This window comes from Tinamus guttatus, unplaced genomic scaffold, assembly GCF_059628265.1.
Source record: "Tinamus guttatus ecotype Peru unplaced genomic scaffold, ASM5962826v1 Tinamus_guttatus_pri_ptg000287l, whole genome shotgun sequence".
Taxonomy (NCBI): domain Eukaryota; kingdom Metazoa; phylum Chordata; class Aves; order Tinamiformes; family Tinamidae; genus Tinamus; species Tinamus guttatus.
In genome coordinates, this window is record NW_028288821.1 from 5,112,791 (window position 1) to 5,130,694 (window position 17,904).

The 17,904-nt window shown below is 37.1% G+C and overlaps 1 protein-coding gene across 3 annotated transcripts in view; it reads right to left on the reverse strand.

The window, feature by feature from the left end:
- Positions 1 to 17,904, reverse strand: part of ATRX (ATRX chromatin remodeler) — a 68,605-nt gene that overhangs the window by 13,815 nt on the left and 36,886 nt on the right. For all 3 annotated transcript variants that reach the window (XM_088527507.1, XM_088527506.1, XM_088527505.1), the window contains 11 exons: positions 15,033 to 15,179; positions 14,645 to 14,822; positions 12,061 to 12,198; positions 11,507 to 11,682; positions 10,324 to 10,441; positions 7,427 to 7,557; positions 7,039 to 7,127; positions 6,699 to 6,871; positions 4,239 to 4,392; positions 3,856 to 3,959; positions 2,364 to 2,472 (listed from right to left, as the gene is read on the reverse strand). In XM_088527507.1, the coding sequence (XP_088383633.1) occupies positions 2,364 to 2,472; positions 3,856 to 3,959; positions 4,239 to 4,392; positions 6,699 to 6,871; positions 7,039 to 7,127; positions 7,427 to 7,557; positions 10,324 to 10,441; positions 11,507 to 11,682; positions 12,061 to 12,198; positions 14,645 to 14,822; positions 15,033 to 15,179 (1,517 nt within the window). The remainder of the gene's footprint in view (positions 1 to 2,363; positions 2,473 to 3,855; positions 3,960 to 4,238; positions 4,393 to 6,698; positions 6,872 to 7,038; positions 7,128 to 7,426; positions 7,558 to 10,323; positions 10,442 to 11,506; positions 11,683 to 12,060; positions 12,199 to 14,644; positions 14,823 to 15,032; positions 15,180 to 17,904) is intronic.

Sequence of the window (17,904 nt, forward strand, 5' to 3'; positions counted from 1 at the left end):
GTGCTTCAGTTCATGATGCGGGAAGAATCCCGCGCTGTCTGCTCTGCATCACCTCTTTCCTTTTCGTTTGTGGCACAGCTCTGCCAGTGGCCACAGATAGACTTTTAACAGTTTTTTAACCAAGCAGCTGAAAAAAAACACCTCAGCAGAACAAGAGACAACCACATTAAGCTGAGATGAAGTTTAAAGATGTTATTTACTTTGGAACAGTTTGAAATCTTTCAGATATTGTGAGCATTAATTTTTCTGCAAAAATCTAATTCTAAAAATCCTTCTAATGGCATCAGAAAAATGGGAAAGATGAAAGTTGCTGAAAATCTTGTTCCTATCGAAATGCCTTTTCCCATCAATGTGCAATTATCTGTTACAGTTGTGCTAAAGAAATAGTATTAAAAAATAGTACAAAATATGGGCATTGTATTTTTATAAAAGGTACCTGCCAAACTAAAATCGCCATTTATCATTCTTCATCTTTATGTTTAGCTGATGTGAGAAGACAAGTGAGCTACACCCGCTAACAAACCACTCTGAGCATCCTTTGCAGCTGGCTAAGTGCTCACAACCTGTGCGAGCAAGGGCAACCTCTCAACTTCAAGCATATTTCTCCTCAGTAATAGCAAAACCACATTATACCCACAACTACGTACACCAGTTTTCTTCCTGAATATTTTGTGATATTATTTAGCTCAGTTTAAGAACAGTTCTTATACCAAGCTAAATAACTTACTATTGAAGAGCACATTTTGCATTCCCTCAGTCATCTTTTGCACCTTGGTATTCTCCACGATTAATATAAATAACTGTATTTTAAAACAGTTAACTTAAGCAAACACAGATGCAAGTTAAAATATCAACGTGGTTACCATTTAAATTAGTAGCACATAGAAACAGAGATTTTTACATCCAATAAATACTAGTTATTCACTTAAAACTATTTTCTTGAAAAAAAAAGTGTAATATTCCAAGAAGAAAAATGTGTCCCATTTTAAAGACCTTGTAAAAGATAACGAGGTATAGATTGGATCAATCAGGTCAAATGCGAGATAATGTCTTTCGACAGAGTAAATGAAACTGTTTTCTGGAAAGGAAACAGTTTTCCCTCAAGAAAGGAAACTATTCGAGCTGTGATCTTAAATGCTGCACAGGACATTGCTCAAGAGGTATTAGAGACAGAACACCGTGTTATAATAATCACAGTGTATTTTGGTTTAACACTGTAACAAGAAGCAAGTCAAATAAAATCAGCACAATACTCAATTTCTAGAAAGAGGACTATATACAAATGAAGAGATTAGTAAAAAAATGACCTCTGCCTTTCCAAGCCCTTAAAAGGAGGAGGCCAAAAAAAAATCATGCCTGTCGGCAGCCTAAAGGTTGTTCCAAACACTTCCATAAAGGCTGAGGTAAACTGTGTATGACAGGAAAAGAGAGGCTATATTCCACAGAGAAAAGGCTGTCATATATAAAATTATAAAAATGACAATTAGTCCAAATGGGAATAGAAAAGCCCATAAAACACAACATGTCAAATATAAACAGGAAATTAAGAGCGTTAAAAGGAGTTTGAAAACTGACTTGAGAAAGATGTTTTAAATGTGTCAAAAGCAGTAAAAGCTAGTTAGGAAATCAGAGGAACCACCTGATGACAGAGGTGGGAAAGGAGGCTTTGGGGTGGTTAAGGCCATAGCAAAGAAGCTCAGTAATTTCCCTGCATTGGTCTTTACTGATGAAAATGGTGGCGAGATTCCTATACCTCATGCATTCTTTGAAGCAGGAAGGTCATAGGAAGTAGATCAATTAGAAGTTAATACATCATAAGCATTAGACCAAACAGATCAGTTAGATGTTAACAAGCCACTGGAACTCAGGAGAATCCAAGAGGCCAAGGAACTCAAGCCAGAGATTGCTGAGCTGCTAGAGAAACTGATTCAAAACACAGAAACAGCAGACTGGCTCAAAGAAACAGCTGGAAGATTTCAAATGCAAAGACAGATAAAAACCTATATATTTCCTTAGTTTCTTCTTTAACATGATTGAACCATTTCAGTTGAAATTAAAAGGAAGTGAATTGTGAGCAGAGAAAAGGCCTGCAGGTGATTTCAGCAAATAGAGAAGGTGAATACAGAATTCTCCCCCAAAGCAATATAAAATTTGGCCACAGGTATTGAAGAAAACAAATATGCACACTAAGGATTGGGGAAGAACAGTTGCACATTTAAAACAAAAATATTAAGTTTTGCACCTGGCACCCTTGTAATTTTTTTTATCTGCATGTTATTAAGTTGCAAAGTAACAAGTAACAAAGAAATACAGAACAAATAAAAGAAAGGGGTAAAACATTTATCATATACATTAGATCTCACCTCACGTTAGTTTCATCATTGAATTCTTCCGCCCATTTCTTTCTTGACTGAGCTGTAGTAGAACCATCTAAGCGATAGTAATCAATGTTTCTGAACCATTTCCCTTCCCCTATAAAGGTAAGAGAAAATAACAGCAATTGCATTTGTGAGGACAGTGATCACCCACAAGCCCTTACTACAGTAATTCCCACCACCCATAAACTCATTTTGTCTAAAATAATTCAAGAGTAGAATAATATAAATAATGTCAATAGCATTTAAAAAGTCTCCGATATACATCATCTATAAGCAAATGCTTATAAAGACATTTCAAAAGTCCAGCTCAAATCATTTTGGAATTGAAGTTCAAATCAGCTGTTTAATTTTAATTATCTTGTGAGTTATGGTTAGTTCTTACCAGACAAAAAATATACAGAAACTACAGCTGACAGAAGCAGATTTTCTTTCCCCTGCAATTCAGAATTAACTTTCCCTTTTCTTTGGCAGTATATAAGCAAACAAAACAAACTCCACCGTGTCATCAATTAAAATTAAAATAGCTAATAGCTCTATTTTATTTTAAGAAGAAGCACTGCTCAGGACAACTAACTGTAAGAAACATTTTGTTGAGTCATACCCAGAAGGTCTATAAGTGGTGACTCTTATTATAATACATAGTCTAATTGCAGACTCTAAAAATACCAGCAACTCAAAACCTGAAGATGAAAAATATTCAGAAGCTAAGGAAGTAGCAGCAGCCAGGAACAATAAATCTGTGTGAAAGATACTGCAGGATCTTCCTCCAACTACGTCGCTGATATTGCTAAGCCAAATTTCTGTTATACAGCTGTGCAACATGTTTATACTTAGAGATATCTGAAAAGAATGACAGATTCAGAGAAGCTCTTCAATCCACATATACTGTGAACTTAAACTTCCATATAAAAATGAACTGAAATCCTCAAGAGCAGTGGGGAGAAATTTCCCATATGCAGGATGCGTACCGTTAGTGAGAAATTCTTCACCATTCAAGCACCGCCAGGAAAACGATTAATTCAATCCATTGCTCCCTCATGGAATCCATAAAACAATCTATTGTAATACCTAGCCTAAGTTGCCATTTTGTATTCAGTCTCAAAACACATGTTGCTATAAAGCAGTATGGTTCTCCTTCACCATCTCTCTCAGCAGGAAGTTTTGGAATTCACCACAGATCAGCACACAAGATCACTTTTGTGTATATTTAACAAAATGCCTTCTCTCCTTTTAGATGATCAGCATTTAATTTGTTTAGGGTGTATTAAACACAAATTATAGAGCATGATTTCAGAAGCAAGAGTCCATATAGCACAGGCAAGGTACACAGCAGACCAGAGGCCTTGCTGATTTCAGACATGGTAGAAAGTATACAATATTTCTAAGAAAAAACTATTTATTCAAACCCCATCCCTTTAGGGCTGAACAGAGTTGTAAAAGAGTCATTAGCTTTGTAGCAGGTCTTGTTGGCACTCACCTTTATAAACACAAGTTTTTTCTTTGTCAGTTTTATCCCTGTTGGCCAGCTCCAGGAAATCTTCTATCAAATCCAGTGATATTAGAGACTGGCTAAATACGAGGCTGAAATCAGAAACAAGGAAATATGCAAAATTAAACTCAGAAGTTATTTTAATCACTGCATTGATTTCTTTTTCTTCCTTCCTTACCCTGATATTACCTTGAATCAAACAGGTTTTCTAGACAGAGTTAATGGCTTCCACGGAGTATGAGCACGTACACGAAAACTCTCTCATACTTATTTCAGAAAACTGAGCTACAGTATTACAAAGACTGAATGAAGAAAACAGACTTCTGTATTTATATAGTCCTTAAAAATATTTGCTTCTAAAATTGACTTACACTTTGTCTCCAAGCTCCTCTGCCATCCGAAGAATTTCAAAGAGAAGCACCATTTTCCCAGAATGCTCCAACACTTCAGCATCTGCGTCCGTGACAAAATCCTTGTACCAATCTGGAGCCGGGCTACCAGGATTGGAAGAGGATGTGGCTTTACCTGTACAAAAAATAAAATAAAATAAAATAAAATAAAATAAAATAAAATAAAATAAAATAAAATAAAATTAAAACTAAAATTGAAAGCATGAGACTGTGTAAATACTTTAAAAAAAAAAACCTTCAAGATTGCAAAACTAATTCCTCATTATTAGCTGCTATGAACTGAGTAGAATACACAGTCAAAAAAAAGACTTCTAGATTAGCAGTTTAATTCCTCCAGTTACCAACGGCAAGCACAAATCTCATTTTTATGTATGGAATATTCAGAGAAATAGCTGTCACCTGGATCTTTTCCCCAGAGTATTTATGTACAGCTTTGTTTTCTACAAGTATGTATCTTTGAAACTAATCCATAAGTGTTACAACAGTTAAAGCAAATTTTTTAATTCAAACACCTCCAACTCTTGGAAACAGAAAAGTCTTTGAGTTACCTAGCTCATGCTGCATGCTGGGAAGAAAACTTCTCCCTTTCGTATTAAAACTTCACCTTTTTGTAATTCACACTAGCAGAAAAAAAATCACTATCATATTCTGACTTTTTGTGAAGTTCTTTAATAAAATCTTACTGTCTGCAGGACGGCTGAAACACTGCTACACTAATAAAACCTACAACACATACTTGGGAACAACCCTGTTTTTAACAAGTTAGTGGATGATGGAAACTAGCTTTGGTAATTTGACTGAACTGAATTACAAAAGTATGAGAAAGAATTGTAAAAATTCAGTTTCTCACTGTATAACTACACCAAAATAACAGCACACCAAGTAAAACATGTTAAGTCTTTCTGGGTCTAAATCAGCCACTCCAAAGCATCCAAAGCAAAGCACGTCCACCTTTAACGATACGATACATTATCTCTATTCTGAAACCCTGCTGAATTCAACCAGGAGAAAGCTTATATTCAGCTTTATAATCTGAACCAGAAAGGCAGTCAGGAACCAGAAATTATCTTTGTTTATATTACTTAATTTATTTTCTGGTATTGTATGGCCTTTGGTTTAACTTCTTTTGCATTAGAGTGATATGGATTGATTAATTAGAAATATAACCTGAACTTTTTGCACTTAAAAACTTTGATCTGACTGAAGTATTTAGTTACATTGTAGGAGAAAAGTGTTCCATCTCATGAGCAATTCAAAGCATTTAAATTTAGGACTACACTTAGGGACTCAATCACGACATAGCAGTAACATCTTGGGGGCAAGAAAGAACTGATCTTGACAAAACTCACATTCAAGCCTTCCTTCCTACAGTCTTCTAAAGAATATATTTTTCAATTCCAGAGTGAACAACGAACATGTTAACCAAAGAAGTGACCTGTATGTGCAGCAGGAAAATGCTACCTACACCATCTATTCCCATTTTCACCCCTAAACTTTGCAAAAGGGCCCTCGTCATTTGAAATGAGATTGCCAGGCTGCCCTCAGACCTGTCTGGTACAGCAGCAAATGTTTGTTTAGAAATTCTACACTCCTATTAAATCGGACAAAGCTGCAAGAGACAGATCTAAACATTTAAATGATCAGTATTGAAAAACTCATCCTCCAATAATGCAAGTAATTAACACATTTAATTAAAATCTATATGTGTACATATTTCTCACGCACACACAATTCCCACTGCACGCTAACAATATATGACTGCCAGAGTCAGGAACAAAGAAAAAATATTTCTCATTTTCATAAAAAAAAAATCATGTACTTATGGAAGGCACTAGACATTAATACACCTATTAGACACATAAGAAATGATCCAGTCAAAAGACTAGCTTTGTGATACAGAAAATCAGAACTTTGATTGATTATTAAAGAAAAATTTCAAAATGAAATATACAGACACACAGGAGAGAAAAAAAAAAAAAAAAAGAGATCTTCTATTCCTGCTGCACTGTAACCACCCGCTGGCTCAATAACCATTTGAAATTCCAGGTGCAACAATGCACGACACACTTATCTCTTAATCTTTCCATCACACTTATCTCTTAATCTTTCCATCAATTCATCAATATGGTTAAGCAGAGATGAAAAACAGCACAGATCTGTACTAACCTTATATCACTTTGTACTTTGAAATCCAGAATTAACTGTTCAGTGTCCCTGCCACAAAACCACTCAGATCTAAAACAATTTTTCCAATAGGCACGTATCACTACAAATAGCAGGGGCTGTAAGCATAGAATTGGTTTGCTGAATAAGGGAATTTGCCACTTTGTGCAATAAAGCAGAATTTGTGACAGCTCCCTTGAAACAACCTTTGCAAAATTACCCTGCATTTTATGCGGTTTACTGGTACTTTGCACTCACCTTCATCTGACTTTGCAACAGACGGAGGGTTGTTCACAAGTTCCTCTGCATTTCCTTCCCCACCTCCACGAGATCTTGAATTCCAGACTTTAATGACTTCGACATCATTATCACTGCCACTTCCACCTGAGCTACACTCCTTCTTCACTTTCTTCCCCTTGGATTTTTTTTTCCTAGAAAGATAAAATTATATACTCCCTTATAATTCAAAAGTATTCTACTGCAATAGAAGGTTATATAAATAAAACAAACATTTACTTTAAAAAAAACAAAACCAAATCACTTAAGTTCTATTAGGGAAATAAATCCAACAACAAACAACAAATAAAAGCTCAATTACTTTGCATAATCATCAGAGCTTAAGCTCATTGAAGTTTCATCGGAATCTGAAGCTATGAACTCATCCAGACTGTCTTCATCAAAATAGCCCTCAAAAGAGAAAAAACAGAAATTTTATTAAATACTCTCATGCAGAAGCTTTTATTAAACCTTTAGCCACCTGCTCATTCTTCATTTAAACAACGGTAAGTTCCACAAAGGACTGGCCTTGCAAAATGTTTTAAGAATGACAGCATATCCAGAAATAACAATATGACAAAAACAGCAGCAAAATCACTCTACCCCACAGCAACAAAGATTTCCATTAATTTGATGAAACTTTACCTAACATTTGGCATAGCTTATTTGGAAAGTTCTCAGTAGAGAGTATTTTGATATATCTAATTTACCTTATTTTCTTTGCTAATGTAATCCAGCTGCAAACACCAAGGGTGAGTCCAGATTCTGCTCAACATCTGGAAATCCTGGAATAGCTTAGCTCCAGCTTTGCCTCTTCCACCTTCATTGCCACCACCTACACCTGACAATAAAGTTCAGATTTTAGGGCGAACCTTGAAGCAAGTTTGCCACATACTGTTCCCCTTTGAACAACCCATTAGCTCAGTACTGAGCGTTCTTTCCAGATGCACATCATATTGTAACGTCTCTTGTAAAAGAGGTTGAATTACTCAGTCCCAGGCATTTCTTTCCTAGTTAAAGTTGTCAAAATTAGATTTCCCCCTTTTCTTGATAATGAGAAACATGATTACATTTTTACATAGAAGTGCATTTCTCCCCAATATAGGAATGAATCCAAATCCTGTTAATAGGATAGTCATGTCTGCTTCAGTTTTGCAGAAGTAGGTCTTAAAAAGCAGCCCAGGCTAGAGAAAGCAAAGTAAAATTTGCATTTAGCCTTCAGTGAATTTGTCTTATTGTTTTCAGCTAGCTTTGTTTGTCTGCCTTCATCTGCTAGTAAAGTATCTAAGCCTATTTTCGTTGTTCAAGCCCAAATGTGCAGAGAAGTGTTCACAGAGCTATATTTATTCTTCGCAGCCTCAGTTACTCATTAAGCAACATATTAACTTAAAGCTCTCGAATCTGATCATATTTCATGGTTATTGCTAATAATTATTATTTCATATTTGTTATAGGTACATCATTTAAGGCATATCTAACTACAAGAAAACAAAATTATCAGGTAACCGTAACAAAAGAGACACAAAGGTTATCTTGCACATTTGTCAGACAGGCAAGGCAATCCCAGTAAAACACAGAATATAAGCATTTTAATAAAGCAATTTTTTTGTAGATTTATAGCAGGTTTCTTCCCGTTTTTGTTTCCGTCTCTGGTAAACCTGACTGCAAGAAAAACAGGTTTATCTTCCCTCATCCTGAACTAACATCAGAGAACTTTCTGCGCTGAACTCAGAGCTAGTATGCCCTAACAGAGTCTACACCGTTATTTTCTTTGTGAAAGAACCACTCAAATAAAACATGTATTCTTCTTGTGATACAAAGGAAAACTGACTTAGTAAAATTGCACCTGAAGTATGTATAATTTAGTTCTATGTCTTTGTAATAGCCTATGGGAAAGGAAAACATCATTAAAAATACAGGTGAGATGGAAAACTTCCCCTACTACTTTTGTCTTCAACATGAAGATTCGGTTTGTATTTAATAGAAATCCCAGAGGTCACAGCTGGAGAAGACAGCTTGCTTCCTCTAAAAGAGGCAGTCCCTTCTTCCTTCCCCCCATCTCACTTCCCTCCTCTTCCTGATTGTCTCTGGTACTGATCCCTGGATGGTCTGATTCAAAAGGCCACACTGGCAGGAAACTAACTCCAAACTAATAGAGAGAAAGAAAAAAAAAAGGAAAAAAAAAAAGAAAAAAAAAAAAAAGCTTTCTACCAGTTCAGGGCAGTGAATCAACCTGCTAAGGACTAGGGTGTTAAACAGGACCAGCCCTTGACTTTGACAGACACTGGATTAGGGGCTACTTCCTCTTATCTGCTGACTGCTTATCAAAAAATAAAGTAAGTATAATAAAGGCTTCTGCATAGAGGAAGAAAAAAAGCACTTGCAACCACACAGCTCTAGCTCTTGAGCTAATCAATGATCTGCAGGAGATCTACTTTGCCATTTCAAAGCACAGGAGAGCAACAAACCCTGTGTTGTACAGCCTGAAATTACAAAAACAGCCCTGCAAGATTGCTAAGAACAACAGGAATTTAAGCTGAATCACCCACACGTGTGCCTGTAAAGTAAATAGCTAATGCTTTTTATTTTTAAGCTATGAACTTTTGGGAGCTGTTTGGAAAGAAGAAATGAACAGAATACGAAACAGCTTCTTCTCAGAACTTTTTTATAAAAAGAATCCCAGGCAGCACCAACTGCAGTACAGGACTCGCTAGGAACAAGCACTACATAAATGTTTAGGTTTGGTAATATACTGTTTTGAAGCACTGTTAATGTAAACTATTTATAAAAAATAAAATACACCAGCTTTACATGTGCCTTACCAAGCACAAAAAAGCAAAAGTAGTAAACTGGCCTAACAGACTCTGTAATACATTTTGTAGCCACTGCAAAAACCAAAGACATGCTTTAAAGGTTTAGACACAAGCCTGCCTATCATCAATGCCTTCCTGACTATGGAATTCAACCCCGATCATTAACTCTATTATAAACAGTATTTTATCAAGATCCCAAAAGATGCTGCTGTGAAATGTGGTTGCTTGAGGACTGACCATAAACACAACCTCAGCAAGAGCTCCTCAAGATTTCCCTCATGACAGACTTCAGAAGTGCTGCTAGGATTTAGGTATCTTCATATACTAAGTTACAAGCCTGAGTGGTTGTCTCTCCAATACGATGTGAACAGCAAAGCAGCTCACAGCACATATATTTTATTCCCCTTACATATCCTTTTCATTAAACAAGTTTATTCTTAATTTGGAAGAAGTCCTCAAAGACAGACCAGTCAAGACTGAAATGAAAGCTGATGAAAAGTATGATCACTGGGAAAGAGACTTGTGCGTTTTGAGAATGAGAGAGGAGACAGTTCCCCAAAAGCATAAATATTTGGCAAATAACAGCCTCAACTAGCATGATGATAAAAGGAAACTGGATGGCTCTGCAGTGCACTTACAACGCTATATCTCTAGCTTTAGCACTAGCCTTCCAATCTTACCATTGATAATTTGTTTCTTTGAAGAGAAAGACATTGAATGAATGATGTTTTATGTTTAGAAGAAGGAAAAAAAAAAAAAAAAGATGAACCACAACCTGAGTATTTGTTACATACCTGTCAAGTGATCCAGATAGTATTGGTACAGCTTGCACTGAATAGGTGTCATTCTAACTTCTAGCACGTACTCATATTTTGGTGGTAGGAACTTTGTTAGCGCTGTGTAATCTTTCCTCTGTAATTTTACAAACACAACGTTAGTCGTAAACACAAAATTACTATGCTGAGCTTAAAAACTTCTGGCATCTTAAATGACAAATTACCTTGCATATATTACAATAATTCAGATGTTTTCCAATCACAAAGTGAAAAACAAAACAAAAACACACTAAATACAAGCACTGTTCACAAAGAACCCTTCCTACCTCTGTATTCATGGTTGACTAGTCCAAACTACCGAAGCACAGTAGCATCTAGACAAACCTGGTCAGGATTAGTGAACCCCATGTCTCAGTTCCACATCCTTGCAAAGGTGACTGCAGCTTCAACAGCTGCTCTGATAACAGCACAATTGCACTTTTTTTTTAATGCTAAAGCTTTTTTCGTGAAAGTTTAAGTAGGTGAAGCTATTTAATACTAATGTTTATATCAGAAATTAACCGACTATCCCACTGAAGGTAATAGCTGTCTGTTTTAGGGTATGCAATTTCTCTATACTTAGTGCCTACTGCACTTCTATGTAAGGTGCAATATCCCACCAAGGTAACTGAAGAGTAAGGAGCCAGCCTGCACTTAGGAAATCCAGGAGGTTCTTTTTCTGGCTTTCTTTCAAATTTAAGGTTTTTGAGCCAATTATTTCTCCACCCTTTTAGACATCATTAATCATCCTTCCTTCCTCTTCCCAATTGTCCTAATTATCACAAATTAAAAAGACAGGAGTCCAGAACCAAGTGACTAACTATGGACCACCAACATTCCAGGCAGTTTTTAGATGTGTATTGTTTAAAATTATTTAACATGAAATTAGGATATTTCAAAATATCTTTCGTCCTTCTCTACCATACAACTTTCTAACAGAAAAAAAGCTGTATTCCCTAATATATGTGTATGTCCTGGTCAAGAAACACTGACGTTTGATAAAAATTACGTATTTTTGGTCACCGTCAAAAGTGACGGCTGCATTTAAGAGACCACTTTAATAGCAGATTTACAGAGTATTTGTCCATTAAATGTTATATTAGAACAAAATTAAATAATTCCTCTCCCAACCAGCTAATCTACATAATTAAACAGCTCTTACCTGAACACATCCAGCTAACATCTCATACAGAATATGTGCACGCTTCTTCATTACTCTGACGTCTACCAGAGTAGAATCTGCACACTGACCATTCTGAATTGGGTTTATAAATCGATTCCGGAATTCTTTAATTGAGCCAAGCAAATTCTCCTTAATGAAGTTAACCATGCAGTGATCTAGAACAGAAATATCAGGCTTTTTTGTTCAAAAGTACAGTACTAATGGAAGTGTTAGTTCTAACAGAAAATGAATGTCTTATCTAAGAAATATCTTCTGATGAACAAAAAAAAAATTACAAACAATATTTTCAGTAAAAGACATCTCAAACCAATACATACTTTAAACAGAGGTAACTTCAAAATTTAATGTCGGATTTAAAACAATCTCATCTTAGATACTACACAGAAATTGAGGAGGGCTGATACACACCAGCATAATCATATGACAAAATCATATTCATGAAAATTTTTGCAACTGATTCAAATTATATATTGCTGAGGCCAAAGCTATATTCAGGAAAAGAAGCATTTCTTAAACCAGAGAAAAATACTCACATTCTATAAGATTATTTTGCAGTGGTGTTCCTGTAAGAATTATTCGTCTCCTAGATCGAATAGAATTCATTGCCTTAGAAACTGCAGATGCTTCATTTTTTAGTATGTGCCCTTCGTCACAAACAACAAAGTCAGGGCCTAGAAAGAAATAACAACGTTAGATCTCAGGTCTTTTAAGATCACAAAGGAGCTGTCGGCCTAAGGATACCCAATTTGGTCTTGCTGAAGTTTATTATGTTTACACAATAGCCTTGCTTTAGCAATATTAAAGTTCTTGTTTAACCCTTACACAGGTATTCACAGTAGCTAGCGTGGTAAACAAGGGTGACGCTTATTAAAATCTTTGTGAGTGATTAAATGAAGCCTGGTGATATATTCCTATAAAAACTCTCTGTGCACCAAGTGTGCATACATACATATGTTATTTCACCTTGCTAAAATTTCATAAAACTATTTCTTAAATTCAGCTTCTGCTGCCATCTACTGGTCACCAGTAAATTGCAACAAAACTGAAATTCAGGTAGCCATATGTTCTTTTTTGCTTTAGTAAGAGAGCAGATGAGTACTGATATGGCTAAACAGAGTAATTCAAAATATTATCTAAGATACAGACACACAATCAAATCTGATCTGAATTACACAGAAATAAATTGCCACTGTGTAGCTGAAGGTCATGGTGAAATGTCCACAAGCTTTTTCTAAAAGATAAAGCCAAGGATGCTAGACTGAAATCCTAGACAAGGAGCACAAGGAGTGCCAAACACAGCATGACAGGCACACACAGCACACAGAGCAACCATGGAATTAGTAAATGTTAGAAACTGGTGTTTCAGATAAAGAATACAAAACTCAGCAGAACAGATTTAAACAATCTGATGGTTTTAAGATCTGGAGCAATTTTTGGAAGTTGGGAAGAATAAAAGACATTCTAGGATAAGCAGAAAAAAAGTTATCTTTTTAAGCGGGTGTAGAAGACAACTACGAAAATCCACTAGCTAAAAGAATTCCAAACACATTTACACTAGTCTGATTTTACTTGTTTGTGAGTTTTCAAACGTGTCCCAGAAACGTTTCCCTAAACTGTTTCAAGACCTCTGTGCCTTCCGCAGTGTGAAGAGCACTCACGCCACTGCAAAGTCTTCCTTTCCCTTAATTTCAGGCAAACGTCTCTTATTAGTGACCCATTCTTTCTATGAACCCCATTGTGAACCACCTCGAGGCTCGAGTCTCCTGCAGAGCAAGGGGATCTTATACCAACGACTGGTATAAGCTCAGTGCATGGTATGGATTCTTCTGTTATCTGATGTCTACAAGAACTTAAGTCCGTTTTGTACAAATGTCAGTTACAGAGCTCTTGCCAAGTTAAACAGTAATGGAATTTTTACTAGTATTAACACATACAGAAATAAAATTATGGATATGCTGCAAGCACAACACAACAGCTCTCAATAAACCGAAGAGCAATTTAGCAGAGCACGGAGCATTGTGGGAAGTCATTCCTTGCCTCGCACGAGTGTGCAATCCCACTGTTATTTCACGAAGCAGAGCTAGTTAATTAACGAAATCACTTCTCACACTATTTCCACCCCTATAAACCTTCCCTAAACCTGCCCTTTCTGGTCCCCTCTTCTGTCGTATAGAGGGCAATGTAAGCTACTACTAGAGAATATATCTACCCTAACAGCAATCAGCTGAACCAGTCACATGTCATTAAATTTTCACTCAAATACCAGATTTGCCACTTTTTAAAATGAAAATTGCTCCCAGGGCAAAGGTTTTCTCTTTTATAGCCTCAGCAATAAGCCAACCCAGGGCTTCGTAACTCCCCTTTCCAGATACGTGGCCAATGCTGCAATTCACAGGGACAGGGAGGAACAACTAGTGAGTCTTGCAAGATACTCCCCACTAGTTTAGCCAAACAAAATGCATCCAGAAAACACTGGATACCAACAAAACCACATTTTTTGCCTTTTTGTCATTAGTTTCAATAGAGAAAAACTTGCAGGAATATAAAAATAATTACTCAGTTATTTCATCATTAGTTTGCCCAACAGCATGATTCCTTTTTACCAACCAACCAAGCTAACAGAAAGATCAGTTGTTCTTATCTTTCTTTTCCTTTTTCTTGTGAAATTATCCAAAGCTGTCAATGCTCAGGGTGCTGCCATTTTTTAACTTAATTACATCTACACAAGTTAGTAACCTAGCAGTGCTACCAGAATGTCTACATAGATTTGGAAAAAGAACAGAACAACAAAAAAAAGAAGATTCACAAGGGGGCAGGTCACATGAGATACTGCCTCATCTGTAATAGTCACAGGCAACCTTACCCCTATGTTCGTTTTTCTAGTTGACCTAATATACAAAATCATGGACAGTCTACTTACAAAAGCGCAAGGGGTGGTTTCTGAACAACTATTCCTGTACCTCAGCAAAGGCAACAATCTCCCCTCAAAATCCCTCACCAACATTATTTTTAAAATAACTTTCCAAACAGATTCCCACATGCCTGATTACTTAGCTCACATAATCAAACCAGGAACCATAACATATACAGCACATACATGCATTAACTTTCACCCACCTGGATCAACTAAAGCTTTATTAAATATTTCTTTAAGTTTTCTACTCTTCACATTTCTGCCTTGTGCAAGATTGCGATACATCTCGTAGCCTATTATCATCACACCTCCTTCATCTTGCCAACGCTGGAGCATATAGCTTCTCTCTTGAGGGCGTTTCACAGTTGCTAATTCACAGACCTTTCAAAGGGAGAAGAGTATGCTTAAATCTGCTCTTGAAAACACCAAATAGTGGCATAGCGTTTAAATTCCAAAAGCATATTATTTTAAGTACATTTTTCAAAGAAAGTGCATTCCTTAACCTATGTTTTGAGTGATGGACCTTGCCAACTATGCAAGCCAATTATGTAAAAGTTGCTCATTTTTAACAACTCTTTTTAAGCCATATACCTCTAGTTTCTCATCATCTTCTAAACCTTCTTGCCATTTTTCAAATTCATTCAACCAGTTCAAGGCAGTATTCAGTGGACATACTACCAGAGCTGTCCGGAAATCCAGCTTGTCGCAGAGTAAGACTGTATGAAGAAAACTTACTACCTACAAGAGGAAAACACAAACAAATCCAAAATAAAGCACTGAGTAGTAATATCCAGAACAGAGATATACAAGCACATATATATTCACATAGAAAACTCACCAAGTCTTCTTCAAACAAGCTTTTAGATGCTATAATAATGAAAGAAATACTAGTGATTTTACTAAGATGAAAGCATCTTATGTTCAGATGCAGAAAGAATGTACCTGAAAGACTGATGACACAAGTCCTATATCCTTGAGAGCCAGCAAGTCCCTAACTGCTTTATTTCCCTGACCCTTTACTGATATTCTTCTCCATAACTTAGAAGAGTCTTCTAAAAACTCATCTTTGATTTTAGCTTTTGTAAGAGCTAAATGGCAAACACCCTAAGAGAGTACGGCAGAAGCACTGGCAAAGAACCACATAAAAAAGGACAGTTACCTCAGCTGTAACAGTCAAAATAACTAATACATACTTTTCATTGTGGCTTTTTTTCATCAAGAAGTTACGATCAAAAATACTGTCAAACCTTACAAACACACGTGGATCACACAGACAAATATCTTCTGCTATGAAATACTATAAATTTACTTAAGTATATAGTATATAAAGTAACACAGACTTCATTTCATTTCTAATATTCTGCAGTGCCTTGCAAATTTCCAGCATAAGGTGTAATTTAAGTCCTGAAGAACCATAATTCCTAAGTCAGAATGAGATATGTAAAACACTGTTCAAAGGTGAATTTTGACGCATGTGCAAAAATCCATTTCTATAGGACTGTGGGTGGACAAAATCTTGTGTCTGTCGTCTCAACATTAATAAACAAAGCTAAATATCAGCAATTGGACTTAACAGAATCATACTGTCCATAGATTGGGCAACACAAGCATTTAAGATTGAAGCTTGTTTTACCTGAATAACACATATACAGAATGACTGCAGCCCCCCTGCTCCTCTGTAGCTCCATGACTTTTTTTTTTCTTCAGAGGCATGTAAATAAAGGTGTTATTCCAACCTGAAGTGCTCCACAACAGCTCCTGCATCTTGCAATTCCCAGGTCAAGAAAGAAGATTCTCCAAATCTAGCAAGATCACCAAGTCTTAAACAGAATTTGCCTCAGCTAGGTCAGAGAAGAGCAGGAACATATATTTGCTATATTACCTTGCTTTTTGAAGATCCTTAGAGATGAAAACATACGAAACGGGAAGGCATCTGATCCAGTAAGGCTTAGGTAATTCTAGCTAAGAATAAGCGGCTCCTGCTCGATTCTCTCTGGAGTACACGAAATATCTAAAAGTAATACTGAAGATATCAAGCCAAGCCCATCTAGCAGCTGTCTAGTCTGCTGTCTAGTAGCTTTCAGATGTGATGAACATGTTTAATGCCAACCAGCAAGGCAGATGAGCACTAAAGAAAGCAAACACTTCTGACAATTCTCATAGCAAGCAGAGAAGTCTCAAAGCCTAACTGACTGTCAACAGAATCGTAAAGCATTTTGTTTGCTGCATTTACTGACAACGTTGCAACACTTGTGTTGTCACTTTCAGGTTACGAATCTCACTATGGCACAGAAAAGTTGAGATATCTTTTATACAGCTTGGAATTCCAGTATGCCGATACACTGACCTCGCTATGAACGAAAAGATCTGGAGCCTTCAGGTGTTGTGATAGGGCTTCCCAATCCAATGGGGAAGCATTCACCACAACTGAGCAAGATGGAAGAGGATGGTGAGATGGCATTTCCTCATGGATGCTTTGAGGATCCCATCCTCACTGTAGGAAGAAAATAACCTCTTTGAGAACCACCATCACTGTGGTAAAGAGACTGAGCTCCAAGGAATGACTGCAGTGCGCCCATTTGAAGAAGAAACCTAGAATGAAGGGTGGTAGGCTGCTATGTGATCTAGAATGGACAGCCACAACCTCACATAGAAGTGTTATGAAAAGTGATTGCATAGTTAAGAACTGATCCTGGAGGAAGAAGGCTCTGACTGAAATAATACAGACTTCAAATCAATTATAACAGATACCAGAATCTGTGGAAGCTGCAGATCTGACTTCTAGTTTTCACCTTCTGCCAGAGAATCAAGTAGGTCCACAGTAACTTGAAAATTCCTTCCTTTAACAGTCATTTCATGAGGCAATTGATCCGATAAAGACATGAGGATATCTCCTGTCCCCTGCAATACTACCCTCAGCAAGTTTGCAGATGACGCCAAACTGGCAGGAGTGGCTGACACTCCCAAAGGCTGTGCTGCCACTCAGACAGACCTAGACAGGATGGAGAGTTGGGCAGAGAGGAACCTCATGAGGTTCAACAAGGACAAGTGCAGGGTCCTGCAGCTGGGGAGGAATAACCCCAGGCAGCAGTACAGATTAGGGCTTGGCCTGCTGGAAAGCAGCTCCGCAGAGAGCGATTCGGCAGTCCTCGTTGACAACAGGTTGACCATGAGTCAGCAATGTGCCCTCGTATCCAAGAAGGCCAATGGGATCCTGGCTGCATCAGGAGGAGCTTTGCCAGCAAGTCCAAGGAGGGGATCCTCCCCCTCTACTCAGCTCTGGTGAGGCCACACCTGGAGCACTGGGTGCAGCTCTAGGCTCCACAGTACAAGAAGGACATTGAGCTTCTGAAGAGTGTCCAGCGGAGAGTCACAAAGATGATTAAGGGACTGGAGCATTTGTCGTATGAGGAAAGACTAAGCTGGCTTGGCCTGTTTAGTCTGGAGAAAAGAAGGCTGAGAG